The 17828-nt window shown below is 47.1% G+C and overlaps 2 protein-coding genes across 3 annotated transcripts in view; both read right to left on the bottom strand.

Annotated features, from left to right (window-relative positions):
* The window catches only part of crispld1a (cysteine-rich secretory protein LCCL domain containing 1a), a 113494-nt gene that overhangs the window by 33416 nt on the left and 62250 nt on the right, over positions 1-17828 (bottom strand). The window lies entirely within an intron of this gene.
* LOC117510551 (bladder cancer-associated protein) lies at positions 333-8895 on the bottom strand. Its single transcript, XM_034170315.1, has 2 exons — positions 8787-8895; positions 333-1209 (listed from the first exon to the last, which is right to left on the bottom strand). Exon 2 carries the CDS (start codon positions 956-958, stop codon positions 695-697), a length of 264 nt encoding a protein of 87 aa, XP_034026206.1. The 5' UTR covers positions 959-1209; positions 8787-8895; the 3' UTR covers positions 333-694.

The raw sequence follows: 17828 nt of genomic DNA, 5'->3' as shown, positions 1-17828 counted from the left end.
TGTCACAAACAGTCGAGGATGTGGAACACGTCTGCCGGCGGAACCTGTGACATCCGCAAAGCTCTGCAGCGAGGCGGTCTGCGGTCTGAGACGGTGGTATTAAAAAAAAAAAAAGTTACGCATGAAGCCAGAGGACAGGATTGTTCCAGACAGTAACAACCACAACAAAACATGAGGCAGCGTTTACATGATGAGCCTAATCTGATTTTTCTCCAAGAGATTGTTTTCTGAATATCAGGTCTGAGATCTGATTTGGATCTGAGCTCCGGTAACGTGTCTACAGATGGAAAACTGACGGTTAACCGTCAAACACACACAAGAATTTGCTGGTAGCCTTAAAAAATTCTGTACAAAGACCATCCTGCAGTCTGGCCTCTGACTGGTTTTGCAAATGACTGAATCAAAAGTTGCTGGAAGCAAAATTGAAGTTTGTTCTCTTGTAGCCGCGACGTCTGCTCCCATCATCTCCCTGTCTCTCAGTTTGGTAAATGGCTTTCACAGATTTTGTCCTCGTGTTTCAGTTGGCTGAGCGTCCTCCATGGTACTCTCCTAAAGCAATCACCATATTCTCCCAGTTATGCTAAAGTGTAGTTCCGCCCCCTCCCACAGCACGGCAGAATCCGGCCACAATAACACCCAGAAGAAGCCATCTCAGCCCTTCACCCACACGTCACCGCACACCTGCTCCTCTCTCCTAGGTGCCGACAATGGCCGGGTCATGGGCGGCGTTGGGCAGTGCAGTGTCGTGGCAGTGGTAGAGGAAGCAGTTTCCCCAGCAGCTGTAGCAGATTAGGAAGAGGGCGGCCAGGAAGACTAAGGCACAGATGGTGCAGGGCTTCCTCTCCAGCAGGAAGCTGAGCAGGTAGAAGCCCATGAACATGGAGTGGTTGAACCACAACGCCGGGTTCAGCGGCTTTGGGATGAGCAGCACAGGAAGGAGCCACTGTAAGCAATACATTGTCTTTTTTAATCTCCTGGTACAGCCTCTGTGATTTGAGGTGTGAGCGAGCAGAGCTCGGTCCAAGTCTGTCTGAGGACTCGGAAGACAGAGGACGCTGCAGTGAGGACAAGAGTTGAGCTCAGGGTGTAGGACAGTGACAGTCAATACTCAGTCAATAGTAAAGTGTGCGGGAGTTGTGGTACCCGTCACCCATCAGGTGATGCAGGAAGGGGCCAGAGAAATAAGATGATGTCATCGTCAGGTCATCCCTGCAAAACAAAAAAGCAAGAAAGAAAAAACAACCGTCACAAATCACTTTGAAGCAAAGTTCAAACACTGCAACAATTCAGTTCAATTTATTTTATTTGTGTAGCGCCAAATCACAACAACACTGTCTCGAGGCACTTCACGAGTAACCATACCGACCCCCCTGAGCAAGCACACAGCCGACAGTGGTAAGAAAAACCTCCCTGTGTATAATGAGGAAAAACCTCAAGCAGACCAGAGTGACCCACTGCTTAGGTCATTCTAGGAATTAATGTTAATGATTATTCCAGCCACTAACATTTTGTTTTTTACTGGACTATATTCAACTATTTCTAACACAGAACACTAAAGAACTGTTGCAGACTATTCACTGTTTCTAAACAATACATGAACCAACTGCACTTTGGAGGAACCAGCAGGTCGTGGCACCTCAGTGGCAGCAGAGTGACAACACCATCTCTACAACTTTTTAAAATTATTAAATAGCCTACATGTTCGCAAACATCTGTGTTCTCTATCAACTGTTATTTATGCAAATGTTTACATAACTCTTAGCTATAATAATAACAAAATTCATATAACAAAACACGAGTGGCACCGAAGTGCAAATACTTGCTGGTGCCACTAAAAGGAGCCTTAGTCTTACTGACAAGTTAGTCAGGTTCACAATGTTCAGGTACCCAGGATCTTGATATCAGTGACTCAACATATTTTTTGGGCCAAGGAATCTAACCGTGCTAACTGCGAAATGTATATATGTGATAAAGTCACATTTAAGGTTGGCTATCTTGGATTTTCAAATTACTTTGTCCACATGCACATTTCTGTAATTTGGTCCAATTGGATTCCTTGGCCATAAAAATATGCAATTAGCCACTGCAATAAAAGTCACAGGTCAAAAGAAATCACAGACTGTAAGGTGGTAGCAGGAGAGAGTGTCACTAGACAGCACAGGATGGTTGTTTGTAGGATGACTTTAGAGGTAAAGAAGAAGAGAGTGAGAGCTCAACAAAGGATCAGATGGTGGAAGCTGAAGGAGGAAGACTTGTGTGAAATTTAGCGAGCAGGTGAGAGAAGCACTGGTTGGAGGGGAAGCAATTTTGGACAACTGGAAAAGTACTGCAGATGTGGTGAGGGAGACAGCTAGGACAGTACTGGGTATGACATCTGGACAGTGGAAGGAAGACAAGGAGACTTGGTGGTGGAATGAAGAGGTCCAGGAAAGCATAGGGAGAAAGAGGTTGGCGAAAAAGTTTTGGGATAGTCGGAGAGATGAAGAAAGTAGACAGGAGTACAAGGAGATGCGGCGTAAGGTGTAAGGTGAAAAGAGAAGTGGCAAAAGCAAAGGAAAAGGCATATTGCGAGCTGTACAAGAAGTTGAATAGTAAGGAAGGAGAAAAGGACTTGTACCGATTGGCCAGACAAAGGGACAGAGCTGGAAAGGATGTGCAGCAGGTTAGGGTGGTAAAAGATGCACATGGTAATGTGCTGACAAGTGAGGAGTGTGTGCTGAGAAGGTGGAGGGAATATTTTGCAGAGTTGATGAATAAAGAAAATGAGCGAGAGAAAAGGCTGGATGATGTGGTGAGAGTAAATCAGGAAGTACAAGAGATTAGCAAGGAAGAAGTGAGGGCTGCTATGAAGAGGATGAAGAGTGGAAAGGCAGTCGGTCCAGATGACATTCCAGTGGAGGCATGGAAATGTCTAGGAGAGATGGCAGTAGAGTTTTAACCAGATTGTTTAATAAAATCTTGGAAAGTGAGAGGATGCCTGAGGAGTGGAGACGAAGTGTGCTGGTTCCTATTTTCAAGAACAAGGGTGATGTGCAGAGCTGCAGTAACTACAGAGGCATAAAGCTGATCAGCCACAGCATGAAGTTATGGGAAAGAGTAGTAGAAGCTAGGCTTAGAAAACAGGTGAAGATCTGTGAGCAGCAATATGGTTTCATGCCAAGAAAGAGCACTACAGATGCAATGTTTGCTCTGAGAATACTGTTGGAAAAGTACAGAGAAGGACAGAAAGAGTTACATTGTGTGTTTGTGGACTTAGAAAAAGCTTATGATAGGGTGCCAAGAGAAGAGTTGTGGTATTGTATGAGGAAGTCTGGAGTGGCAGAAGTATGTTAGGGTAGTGCAGGACATGTACAAGAATAGTGTGACAGCGGTGAGATGTGCAGTCGGAATGACAGACTCATTCAAGGTGGAGGTGGGATTACACCAAGGATCAGCTCTGAGTCCTTTTTGTTTGCAGTGGTGATGGACAGGTTGACGGATGAGATCAGACAGGAGTCCCCATGGACTATGATGTTTGCAGATGACATTGTGATCTGTAGAGAGTAGAGAGCAAGTTGAGTCTAGTCTGGAGAAGTGGAGATGCTTTGGAGAGAAGGGGAATGAAAGTCAGTAGAAGCAAGACTGAGTACATGTGTGTGGAGAGGGAGCCCAGTGGAATAGTGCAGTTACAAGGAGTAGAAGTGGTGAAAGTAGATGAGTTTAAATATTTGGGGTCAACTGTTCAAAGTAATGGAGAGTGTGGTAGAGAGGTGAAGAAGAGTGCAGGCAGGGTGGAGTGGGTGGAGAAAGGTGGCAGGAGTGATTTGTGACCGAAGAATATCAGCAAGGGTGAAGGGGAAAGTTTACAAAACAGTAGTGAGACCAGCTATGTTGTATGGTTTAGAGACAGTGGCACTAACAAAAACACAGGAGGCAGAGCTGGAGGTGGCAGAGCTGAAGATGTTGAGATTCTCTTTGGGAGTGACAAGAATGGACAAGATTAGGAATGAACATATCAGAGGGACAGCTCAGGTGGGACGGTTTGGAGACAAAGTCAGAGAGGCGAGATTGAGATGGTTTGGACATGTGCAGAGGAGGGACCCAGTGTATATAGGGAGAAGGATGCTGAGGATGGAGCCACCAGGCAGGAGGAGAAGAGGGAGACCAAAGAGGAGGTTCATGGATGTGCTGAGAGAGGACATGCAGGTGGTTGGTGTGACAGAGGAAGATACAGAGGACAGGGTGAGATGGAAACGATTGATCTGCTGTGGCGACCCCTAACGGGAACAGCCGAAAGACAAAGAAGAAGAAGAAAAGTCACAGGTCATCCAGCAGCTGAGATATTTTGGACAAAAAAAAAAAAAAAAAAAAAAAAAAAACAGAGAAGCCATTCTAAGCCACCATTTTTCAAATCCAACGGAGCCACGGCCGTGGCTTCAGGGAAAATTCAAACACACATTTCCTGATTGGTTGTTGTACGCACTTAACAAAAAAGTTATCGTTTTACTAATCTCCACAAAATTTCAATGAATTTACATGTCAAACCTGACTAACTCTTGAACAAGTAATCCAGTTTTTTCAAAATCCTTGAAACATTTTGATTCATAAAGCAACTTAAATCGGGTATCTGCGTTATTTTTGCTCAGATGAAAACCTTAACCAAATAAACAATGCAGAAAAACACCGGCTGTGAAAATTAAGTCATTATGAAGTTTGTCCAGCAGAGGGCACTTCGAAGTCATTGTTCACAGTGCTCTCAGGTATGGCTAGGACCCCATCGCCCTGTGGCCATATAAGCTACGAGAGACTAAAGCGACCAGCTGCCATTCATTCATTTTACAGTGACAAGTGGTCACTATGACACCAACTTGGTGGGGCAAAAGTAGTCAAAAAGTCCATTTTAAGCAAATGCTGAGTGATGTGACACAGTGACTGCCAATCTGAATAAAGGCACAATGACGTACACTGACTGTTATTGATCTTTAAAATGAAAACATCAAACCTCAATTAGAATTCTTTGTCATAATAACGAAATGTTATGAATCATTCCCATTGTTTTATGTATATATCTGCAAAGTAAATTCTTTTACTCTCCAATATTGGCATCGGTACCAGCTCCATCCCACAAACTATCCATATTGGTCTGGTTTTTTTAATATATACATTATACACTGCAAATGACCAATAATCAACAGATCAGCAAATAATATTGAATTTTATTCTATTGCCAAGCAGAAAGCGTTGAACATAGGGTGGTTATTACCGTCCCCAATGAAGTTTGCGGAGGTTATATTTTCGCCCTGTTTGTTTATCTGTTTGTGAACAACCTGCAATCCATAATTTTCATATACCGTTATGAATTTTTTTTTTTTTTTTTTTTTTTTTTTTTTTTTTACAGAGGACTCATATCGTGATAGGCAAGAACTAATTCAAGTTTCAAGGTCATAGGTCCAAGGTTCTTGGTCACCTCCCTGACTAAGGCCCTTCTCTCTGATCACTATGTTTAGATGGGCAGCCAGCTTTAAGAAGAGTCCTGGTGAATCCAAACTTCTTCCACTTAAGGACCTTCAAAGCATCAGAAATATTTCTGTAACCTTCCTCAGATTTGTGCCTCAAGACAATTCCTTTGACTTCATGCTTGGTTTGTGTTCTGACCTGCACTGTCAACTGTGGGACCTTATATGTAGACAGGTGTATGTCTTTCCAAATCATGTCCAATAAACTGAATTTACCCCAGAGGAACTCCAGTTAAGCTGTAGAAACATCTCAAGGATGATCAGTGGAAAAAGGATGCACCTGAGCTCAATTTTGAGCTTCAAGGCAAAGGCTGTGAAAACTTATGTACATGTGATTTCTTAGTTTTTTATTTTTAATATATTTGGAAAAATAATTCAAAAAACTTTTCACATTGTCATTATGGGGTATTGCGTGTAGAATTTTGAGGAAAGAAATTAATTTCATCTATTTTGGAATAAGGCTGTAACATTGGTGTAGGATCATTTGTAATTTCGTGTACTTTTTTTTGGTAAAAGCAAAAACTCACTTGATTTTGAAAGAAAATATAAGCTTGAAAAAAATAGGATGTGATTTTTTTCTTCACATTCTAAGAGTCTGAAATCCAAGACAGCATCCAAAATGGCCACCGTTTAGCAATAATACAATATCTTTGCTAATACACAACATCATACTACAACAATACAAATTATAGTTATACAAACTGTAGTTATACAAAGGTATAACTACAAAGTCTAAATATAAGTTTTCTGACAAGGAAAGCAATGGAATCATCAAATTGCATAATTAACAGAATATAAAAGGGTTGAGAAGTTCTTCAAAAAATTGTTGAGGTGTAAGCTAAGGTTCTAAAAACATTCTGTACTCACACTCCATTCTGACTCATTATAGAAACTGCATACTGTAATTTGCAGAGGATAGAGCGCACTTAAGTATAAACCGTGCCCACCAATTTTAAAAAGAAAAAAAAGTACATAAATCGGCCGCACTTGTCTATAAGCCGCAGGTCTGTTGTAACATGAGATATTTACACAGAAAGATTTTTTTTTTTTTTTTTACTTTTAATTAAATACGTACCGTAAATGTTTTTTTTGTCCTGAAGGTGTTACATGTACATATGGATGAGCACGTCACCCAGCGCGAGACAATGAGGTGCTGTGACTTTTTCAACTTGTGGCGCAAAGACACAGACACAAACCCAGGGGGGGGGGGGGGGGGGGAGGTTCCGCTGACTGATCTGATGGAGCAACTCTGACGCAAAGTGCCGGAGAGGGAGTTTTCTTCAACCACAACAAGGAATTAAAGTATGATGAATCAACTAAAACGAACAGGTAAGACCTTATATTTACTCTGTGCGTGAGGTGATCGCCGGCCACTAGCCCGGCAATCACCTTAGTATTTCTTTTGTTTTTCTTGTTGATTAATGCTGGCAAATTATACAGTATTTCTTGTCTGATGCCTGAGTGTTTTTTTTTCTCTTTGTTTAAGGTGCAGCTCCATCCAGAGATGGGAGTTGTATTTGTGCTGGCGACCCTCCTGTCCTGTGCACCAATAGCATTTCCTGTATATTCATTTTGTGAACTGTTCTGTAATTTATGTCTGTATGTATGTCCCTTTGAGTCTGGTCTGCTTCAGGTTTCTTCCTCAGAGGGAGTTTTTCCTTACCACTGTTGCTCTGGGGGTTAGTAAGGTTAGACCTTACTTGTGTGAAGTGCCTTGAGGCAATGCTGTTGTGATTTGGCGCTATATAAATGAAAAAATTGAAATTGAGTGAATTTACACCGCATGAGGACCACAGCTTTCAGCCAATCAATGGACAGCATCAACTGACGTATTTCAACTTATGAGAAGCCTATAAAAATCCATAAATTAGCTGCATAATTGTTTAAGCCAGTGTTCAAAGCATCTGAAAAAAGTAGCGACTTATAGTTTGGAAATTACAGTAATTTATTACCACCCTTGAAAAATGGCAGTCACCTATTTTACAGACACTACCCAATCTAGAGCCTGCGGATCCCCACGGGAAACATAGTTAGTATAATCTGTTTGTTTGCTGATCAGCTGACAAAGCAAAGTCCAAAATCCACAGTTTTTGACTTCTTGTTAGATTAAGACTCTGCCATGTTGGTTAATATGTGGACTCTAAGCAATGTTATAGTTGCTGTGCGTATTTGTTTCCTGCAATTACAAAGAAATATATCTTTGAAAACATATATACACAAAAACGTGTAAGCTGCATCCAGCAACTTCATTCAAACATGAATTTTGGGCCGTGTTTAATTCAGGATGGCAGTCTGTCTGAAACTTCACAAAATAAAAAGATTAGTAGTCACAAGGAAGTTGTTATCCATGTGGGAATTTCTAGATACAGTTTTACAAGGAATAGATGGTGAAAAAAAATGGAACCAGATTTATAAATCGCAATGTCACATTCACGTCGTTTTGTTAGGTATCCATCTAACACAAACAGAATTGTGACCTATTTTCAGTGACAGTTGTCTCATACAAACCAGAACAGGCCAGGTGTGTGGAATCGATATCACACCCAAAACACAAACAAATTACGAACTTCCTCATAAAGGCCTTGTAGCTTTTTAGCCACACGGCTAGTGTGTTAGCTACCTACGCACTATAACCAGCAGGGACAATCGGACATTCAGCCTCAGTGACACAAATAACTGAAATCAAACGATTAAACTGGAGGCCTTCGTTGAAGGTCAGTCAGGGTTTAAACAGTCAGTCATAAAATTAGACTTGTTACGATTAGCCTCACGAATGGACAAACTATAATAAATCCTCACAGCTGAACAAACTACGCGATACTGCTGTTCCTACACGGGATGACATTAACCACATCGGCTAATTTAAATATTAATGGTTGGATATAAACCCCATGTCACTTACAAAACAGAATGCAAAACTTTTTAAATCCCCCAATGAGTCCCTACAGACCAAATCAAGAAATAGGCGACAACATTTTCCTTTATTTATTTATTTGTGGTAAACCTCTCCTTTCTTGGCGGTGAGCGGTAACGTTAACATGTGTCAGGTCTAAAAGTAGACCAGTTGTAACCAGATACTCTGCTTGGTGAAACAAGATTATTTAAGGAAATAACAAAAACGCTAAATCTTGTTGAAAATCACGCTCTTATTAAAAAGCCACTACTGAGCCTAAAGTGCTAACCGGCTAACTTAGCTTCACAAACAAATAAAGCTATATAGGAAGGTGACGTAGCGTAACTTATTAATTGTTGGCGTCTGTTTTAATAAAAAATATAACAATTTACACAAACCTGACGTTGCTTGGCTGCTTTCCAAGTCTAGAGAAAACAGCATCGCTGCTGAGAGCTTAGCTTAGCTTAGCTCAAAGAACACTGCTGACGCGAAACTCGTTCTTCTTCTTTAGGAATAATAGCGGATGGCAACCGGCGTATTACCGCCACCTACTCTGTTGGAATGTGAATCACAGTTCCCTTCTTTTTCTTTCGGGTGCTTGAGTGCACCACAGCAGATCAATCGTTTCCATCTCACCCTGTCCTCTGTATCTTCCTCAGTCACACAACCACCTGAATGTCCTCCGTCAGCACATCCATAAACCTCCTCTTTGGAGGTGATGGTCTAGTGGTTAAGCATTGGGCTTGAGACCAGAGGATCCTCAGTTCAAATACCAGCCTGACCAGAAAATCACTAAGGGCCCTTGGGCAAGGTCCTTAAACCCCTAGTTGCTCCCAGTGTATAGTGAGCACCTTCTATGGCAGCACCCTCACATTGGGGTGAATGTGAGGCATTACTGTAAAGCGCTTTGAGCGTCTGATGCAGATGGAAAAGCGCTATATAAATGCAGTCCATTTATTCCCTCTTCTCCTCCTGCCTGGTGGCTCCATCCTCAGCATCCTTCTCCCTATATACCCTGGGTTCCTCTGCACATGTCCAAACCATCTCAGTCTCGCCTCTCTGACTTTGTCTCCAAATTGTCCCACCTGAGCTGTCCCTCTGATATGTTCATTTCTAATCCTGTCCATTCTCCCAAAGAGAATCTCAACATCTTCAGCTCTGCCACCTCCAGCTCTGCCTCCTGTGTTTTGTTAGTGCCACCGTCTCTAAGCCGTACAGCATAGCTGGTCTCACTACTGTCTTGTAAACTTTCCCCTTCACTATTGTTGATATTCTTTGGTCACAAATCACTCCTGCCACCTTTCTCCACCCACTCCACACCTGCCTGCACTCTCTTCTTCACCTCTCTACCACACTTTGCATTACTTTGGACAGTTTGCCCCAAGAATTTAAACTCTTCTGCTTTCACCACCCCTATTCCTTGTAACTGCACTATTCCACTGGGCTCCCTTCATTCACACACATGCACTCAGTCGTGCGCCGACTGACTTTCATTCCCCTTCTCTCCAAAGCATATCTCCACCTCTCCAGGCTAAACTCAACCTGCTCTGTAATCTCACTACAGATCAGTGTCATCTGCAAACGCATAGTCCATGGAGACTCCTGTTTGATCTCATAGGTCAACCCGTTCATCACGATTGTGAATAAGAAAGGACTCAGAGCTGAACCTTGGTGTAATCCCACCTCAACCTTGAATTAATCTGTCATTCCTACTGTACATCTCACTGCTGTCACACTATTCTTCCCCGTCCCACATTGTCAATAAATAAATAACACTGGTTAAAAACACTCCCCTCGAACTGCCACCTTATCGTCGTGGGGGAGTTCGGCCTCCCGATCTGAACCCGAGTGATGTTCAGTTGTTGGACTTCTGTGCTACCCACAATTTGTCCATCACAAACACCATGTTCGAGTACAAGGGTGTCCATAAGTGCACGTGGCACCAGGAACCGGAGGTCAATGATCAACTTTGTAGTCATATCATTGACCTTCGGCACGTGTCTCGGACACTCGGATGAAGAGAGGGGCTGAGCTGTCAAGCGATCACCACCTGGTGGTGAGGTGGATCCACTGGGAGGGGAGGAAGCCCATCAGACCTGGCAGGCCCAAACATATCGTGAGGATCTGCTGGGAATAACTGGTGGAACCCTCTGTCAGCAAGGTCTTCAACTCGCACCTCCGGGAGAGCTTCTCCCAGATGCTGGGGGAGGTTGGAGACATGGAGTCCGAGTGGACCATGTTCTCCACCTCCATTGTAGATGCGGCCGCTCACCGCTGTGGTTGCAGGGTCTCTGGTGCTTGTTGTGGCAGCAATCCCCGAACCCAGTGGTGGATGCTGGAAGTAAGGGATGCCGTCAAGCTGAAGAAGGAGTCCTACTTGTCTTTGTTGACAGGTGGGACTCCGGAGGCAGCTGACAGGTACTGGCAGGCCAAGCTTGATGCAGCCTGTGCGCTCACAGAGGCAAAAACTCAGGTCTGGGAGGAGTTTGGGGAGGCCATGGAGAAGGACTATCGTTCAGCCTCGAAGAAATTCTGGCCAACCGTCCAGCGCCTCCGGAGGCGGAAGCAGCTCTCCACCAACACTGTCTATAGTGGGGTGGGGAGCTTGACCCTGACTAGGGATGTTGTTGGGTGGTGGAAGGAATACTTTGAGGATCTCCTCAATCCCACTGCCACGTCTTCTGAAGAGGAAGCAGAGACAGGGGACTCAGAGGCGGACTCATCCATTACAAAGGCTGAAGTCACCAAGGTGGTCAGAAAGCTCCTTGGTGTCAAAGCTCCTGGGGTGGATGAAATCCGTCCGGAGTACCTTAAGTCTCTGGATGTTGTGGGACTGTCTTGGTTGACACGTCTCTGCAACATCGCGTGGTGGTCGGGGACAGTGCCCTGGATTGGCAGACTGGGGTGGTGGTCCCTCTGTTTAAGAAGGGGGACCGGAAGGTGTGTTCCAACTACAGGGGGATCACACTCCTCAGCCTCCCCAGTAAGGTCTATTCCAGAGTACTGGAGAGGAGAATTCGACCGATAGTTGAACCTCGGATTCAGGAGGAGCAGTGTGGTTTTTGTCCTGGTTGAGGCACATGGACCAGCTCTACACCCTCCATCAGGTGCTCGAGGATTCATGGGAGTTTGTCCAACCAGTCCACATGTGTTTTGTGGATCTGGAGAAGGCGTTCGACCGTGTCTCTCAAGACGCCCTGTGGGGGGTGCTCCAGGAGTACGGGGTTCGGGGTCACTTGTTAAGGGCTATCCGGTCCCTGTACGACCGCAGCAGGAGCTTGGTTCGCATTGCCGGTAGTAAGTCAAGCCTGTTTCCAGTGCACATCGGCCTCCGCCAGGGTTGCCCTTTCTCTGTTCATTACCTTTATGGACAGAATTTCTCGGCACAGTCAGGGTGTAGAGGGGGTCCGGTTTGGGAACCACAGAATCTTTTCTCTGCTGTTTGCAGACAATTTGGTTCTGTTAGCTTGTCAAATCAGGACCTTCAGCATGCACTGGAGCGGTTTGCAGCCGAGTGTGAAGTGTCCGGGATGAAAATCAGCACCTCCAAATCCCAGGCCATGGTTCTGGACCGGAAAAAGGTGTTTTGCCCTCTTCAGGTCAGTGGAGTGTCCTTGCCTCAAGTGAAGGAGTTTAAGTATCTCGAGGTCTTGTTCACAAGAGAGGGACGGATGGAGCGTGAGATCGACAGACGGATCGGTGCAGCGTCTGCAGTGATGCAGTCGCTGTATCGGACCGTCGCGGTGAAGAGAGAGCTGAGCAGGGGGGCAAAGCTCTTGATTTACTGATCGATCTACGTTCCGACCCTCACCTATGGTCATGAGATTGGCTCATGACCGAAAGTACAGGATTGCGAGTACAAGTGGCCGAGATGAGTTTCCTCCGGAGGGTGGCTGGATGCTCCCTTAGAGATAGGGGGAGGAGCTCAGTCACTTGGGAGGAGCTCGGAGTCCAGCTTGCTCCTCCACGTCGAATGGAGCCAGCTGAGGTGGCTCGGGCATCTTTTTGGATGCTCCCTTAACGCTTCGTTGGAGAGGTGTTCCAGGCACCTTATTAAGTTCACCTTACTTAGTTCTAACCTTACTGATCAATTTTACTAAATTTATTCAATTAAATTCCGGGCACGTCCCATTGGGAGGAGGCCCCGGGGAAGACGCAGGACACGCTGAGGGACTACGTCTCACAGCTGGCTTGGGAATGCCTCGGGGTTCCCCGGAGGAGCTGGGGGAGGTGTGTGTGGATTGGTAGGTTTGGGCGGCTTTGCTTGAGCTGCTGCCCCTGTGACCCGACCTCGGATGAAGCGGAAGAAAATGGATGGATGGTTAAAAACAAAAAAAAAAAAAAATCATGCATGAACTTTGAGAACTGATTTAGGGTAATTTTGGGGTGCTGAATCCACATCTGGGCTCAGATTTCCTCTATCATAACATAACATTTATTGTGTGATTAAAAAAATTGTACAGATAGTACAAAAGCACACATCAAAAGTTAAAAACCATAACAATAATTTAAAATCTTCAAGGTTAAAACTTACAATAATAGTAAAAACCATAAATACAAATTTGTATAAATAATATGAGCGAAGCGTCGCGCAGCGGCGCGAAGCTCACACATGGTACAGGTCATTCTAAACAGGAAGTGCCCATTTTCAAATCCACAGTAAAACAGGAAATGTTCAAATGTCAAACACTTCCTGGACTGACAGATGAGATCCCATGGAATCTCGCAGGAACTCAATGGCAGGCTCACACTCAAACAGGAGGTGCCAACTTTCATTCACAGTGAAACAGGAAATGTTGAACACTTCCTGGCATGGGTGGAGCTAGAACGGAGGTCGCGGGGATTTCACTGGACTCCCCTGAAATCTGATTGGACACAGATGATTGACATGTCACAGCACCACACGTCTGGTTGAAAGACCTGCATTTTGAAATCAGCGAGCCACATTGACTGCTAGATTCCTCCTGTCCAGTAGTTTGAGGTTTACCACAAAAAGTTCTAATCCACCTTGGTAGAAGAAGAAAAAATGTTTGCTTCAGATTTGAACTGAACATGTCGTTTGAACTATAGACTTCTAAGAACACCAAACTTTATTGGTGAGTAAACGACTGTATTTTATGCCAGAAATGAAGTCCAGGTTGTTAAAAGCAGCATTTCTCCTTTAATTCGGGTTGCCTTATATACATGAAAATTCAGTAAGGTATATCTTATATATATATTCCAGTTCTAAGGTGAAACTATGCCAGTATACAAAGGTATATCTAAATATCTAAAAAGGAAGAGTAAAATAGGAGAGTAGAAAAGAGTAGAGTAGAGCCACTTAGGTGCCTGGTCTTGAGAACCAGTTTAAGCTAACAGACAGCATCTGGTTCATGCTCTGTTGGCTTATTAGTGCAGCAGATAACTGAAACAATCCTTCAAATGGTGATACAAGCATCAAATTCAGCACAAATACAGCTGGAGCAAAATTAATAGAGCAACTTTAACTTTTGACCCCTGTACAAACTGAAAGTGACCATTGTCACCATTCTTGCTGTGTGGGCCGCTGAAGAGGAGGTACTGCTGGCCCACCACCACCAGAGGGCGCCTGCCTGGAGTGCGGGCTCCAGGCACCAGAGGGCGCTGCCGCCTTATGGGAGCAGCCTGGGTGACAGCTGTCACCCATCACTGGACACAGCTGTTCCACTCAGCACAGAGGTATATCAGGAGGACGGCGTCTCCACCTCAGTGCCGAGATATCGCCTTTAGACGAAGGTAACGTTCTCTGCATTTATATTTTGACTAAATAGCTAACAGATTTGTTAAACCTTTTCAGGACAGCTGAATTGCTAGATAAGTACTCACCTGCCTGTCATACTGTAACTGGAGGTGGAGGCGGCTTCCCCTCTCCGTTGGGGTGCTGTCGCATCCACGCCTGTGTTGTTGCTCTCTCCCGCCAGCAGTACCGGATCGACGAGCGGAGGCAGTGGCCACCTGGGAATTCGGGACTTGGCGGTTCCAGTATTTCCAGGGTTCGGTGGCAGAGGAGATCTGGGTGGTTTCGGTTCGACTGAGACGGACGTCTCCTACCTTCGAGCTGCCCACACGACACCAGTGGATTCGACCCCAAATTGTGATGTTGTATTCATTGTGCTCGTTTCACATAGTAAACCTTGTTATTCACCTTCCTCCATTGTCCGTTCATTGCGCCCCTGTTGTGGGTCCGTGTTCCTACACTTTCAAACAGGATATCTCGGCCAGCTCATGGACCCCGAGGGGCGTCAAACGGCTGTTGAACGGCCAATGGAAGACCAAGGCGGTCGGCGGCTTCGGGAGGGGTCATCGGTGAGTTGCAGCGGATCCTCACGCTTTCACCTCTCGGATCGATTTAATGACCGAGCAGCACGTTCTCCTAAACCGCAGGGTGGAGGCTCTCGCCGCACAAGTGGAGGCGCGCCCTTCGGGGCCGCTGCGGCTCTCCCTCCCGAGGACCCTGCGCGTGAAAGTGACGTTCACTGGTCGTTCAACGGTCCCTTCCTCCGTCCCCAGAAGCATACATAAGCCCTCCAGAACCGTACGGAGGCTGTGTGGAGACGTGCGCGGATTTTCTGATGCAGTGTTCGCGCGTCTTCGCACAGCGTCCAGTGATGTACGCGACTGATGCTAGCAAAGTAGCTTATGTAATAAATCTGCTTCGCGGGGAGGCACGCGCTCTACAGCGCTCTGGGAGCAGAACTCATGGCTCCTTCATACATACGTTGGGTTTGTACGGGAGCTCAGAACGGTGTTCGACCATCCCAACAGAGGAGAGTCCGCTTCAACCGCGCTACTGTCAATGAGACAGGGGCGTCGGAGCGCAGCTGCCTATGCAGTCGCCTTCCGCATCGCGGCGGCGAGATCCGGCTGGAATAGCACTGCCCTCCGCGCCGCCTTTGTAAACGGACTGTCATTGGTCCTAAAAGAGCACCTGGTGGCGAAGGACGAACCGCGGGACTTAGACGGGCTCATCGATCTGGTCATACGACTCGACAACCGGTTAGAAGAACGCCGTCGGGAACGAGGCGAAGGGCGTGGCCAGGCACGCGTGGTCCCTCTCCCTTCCGGTTCCGATCGAGCTCCACCTTCCCCACGCTCCACAGCCCCTGCGCTCCGTGGGGCACAGCTCCCCCTACTGACGAAGTAGGGACACAAGTAGGGCAACATTTAGGGCACCAGATGCACAGAGGAGATGGACCCACGGAGCGTGTCTTGTTTGTGGTTCCATAGAGCACCATGTGAGAGACTGCCCCGAGCGGCCAAACGCCAAACGCCCGCCCCTAGAGACTGGGCCAGGGGGGGCCCAAACATTCACGTGGGACACACCCACATTGCACGACTCCCAGTCACGATCCTGTTGAGGATTCAACCTGAAGGCCCCAGCACTGGTGGACACGGGCTCTGAGGGGAATCTGCTAGACAGCAGATGGGCTAGGGAGATAGGGCTCCCTCTGGTGGCTCTTACCTCGCTGTGCAGGTTCGGGCACTAGATGGCCCCTACTCCCACCAATCACGCACAAGACACCAGTAACTCTGGTGGTGTCGGAACCACCGGGAGGTGATCGAGTTCTTTGTGACTCAGGCCACCTCCGTGTGGTTTTGGGTTTTCCCTGGATGCTGAAGCACAATCCCCGGATTGGCCGTAGGGTAGTGGAGTGGAGCGAAACCTGCCATCGGAGTGTATAGGTCCTAGGTTCTCGGCTCCGGCTAAGGAAGGGGAGGTCCGAGTCCGCCCAATCTGAAGGCGGTGCCGGCGGAGTACCATGACCTCGCTGAGTGTTCAGAAGGATCTGGTCTCACGCTCCCACCGTCCTTACGATTGTGCCATTGATTTGGTTCCAGGCTGTGAGTACCGTCCAGTAGGCTGTACAACCTCTCACGGCCGGAGCGTGAATCAATGGAGACCTACATCGGGACTCATTAGCTGCTGGGTTGATCCGGAATTCCACCTCTCCGATGGGTGTGGTTTCTTTTTTGTGGGTAAAAAGACGGCGGGCTCGTCATGCATTGATTACAGGGGGTTGAACGAAATCACTGTTCGCAAACCGATACCCGTTGCCCTTGTTGGATTCGGTGTTCACCCCTTGCATGGAGCCAAAATTTTCACCAAGCTGGATCTTAGGAATGCGTACCATTTGGTTCGGGTCCGGAAGGGAGACGAATGGAAGACGGCATTCAACACCCCTTAGGTCATTTGAGTACCTGGTCATGCCGTTCGTCTCACTAATGCTCCCGCGACGTTCCAAGCGTTGGTAAACGATGTCTTGCGGGACTTCCTGCACCGGTCGTCTTCGTAACTGGACGATATACTCATCTTTTCCCCGGACTGAGACACATGTCCGGCATGTCCGTCAGGTCCTGCAGCGGTTGTTGGAGAACCGCCTGTTTGTGAAGGGTGAGAAGTGTGAATTCCACCGCACTCTTTGTCCTTCCTGGGGTTCATCATCTCCTCAACGTCGCCCCTGATCCGGCCAAGGTTGCGGCGGTGAGAGACTGGCCCCAACCAACAAGCCGTAGGAAGCTGCAACAGTTCGGCTTGCTAATTTCTACAGGAGGTTTATTAAGGCTACAGTCAGGTAGTTAGCCCTGACAGCCCTGACCTCCCCAAAAGTCCCCTTCACCTGGTCGGATCGGTGCGAAGCCGCGTTCAAGGAGTTGAAACGGCGCTTCTCGTCTGCACCAGTTCTGGTGCAGCCCGATCTAGCCGCCAGTTAGTGGTTGAAGTGGACGCCTCGGACTCAGGGATAGGAGCGGTGCTCTCCCGAGCGGGAAGACCGATAAGGTCCTTCACCCGTGTGCCTATTTTTCCCGCAGGTTGACCCCGCTGAACGGAACTATGACGTCGGCAATCGGGAACTCCTTGCTGTGAAAGAGGCCCTCGAAGAGTGGAGAATCTGTTGGAGGGAACAGCCGTGCCATTCACGGTTTTCACTGACCATCGGAACCTGGAGTACATCAGGACCGCCAAGCGGCTGAACCCCAGGCAAGCCCGCTGGTCACTGTTCTTTGGCCGTTTTGACTCCGGATCACCTACCGTCCCGGGACCAAGATCAAAGATCGGATGCATTGTCCCGGGTGCACGAAGATGAAGTCAAAACGGAACCGTCGGATCCCCGGATCCCATCATCCCGGAGTCCGCTATCGTGGCGCCCTCACCTGGGACGTAGAGAAGACCGTCCGGGAGGCCCTGACCCGTGACCCGGACCCGGAAACGGACCAAAGGACAGACTATACGTCCCACCAGAAGCTAGGGCTAGGTCACGGTTCTAAACTCTCCTGTCACCCTGGGGTGCGAAGGACCGTGACAGTCGTCCGGCACGCTTCTGGTGGGCCATCCCTGGAGGCCGACGTCCGGGACTACGTCCAGGCCTGTACCACCTGCGCCAGGGGCAAGGTCGACCATAGAAAGACCTCAGGCAGCTACA

The sequence above is a fragment of the Thalassophryne amazonica genome, chromosome 1, assembly GCF_902500255.1.
Source record: "Thalassophryne amazonica chromosome 1, fThaAma1.1, whole genome shotgun sequence".
NCBI classification, from domain to species: Eukaryota; Metazoa; Chordata; class Actinopteri; order Batrachoidiformes; family Batrachoididae; genus Thalassophryne; species Thalassophryne amazonica.
This window is presented reverse-complemented; position numbering and strand designations above follow the sequence as displayed.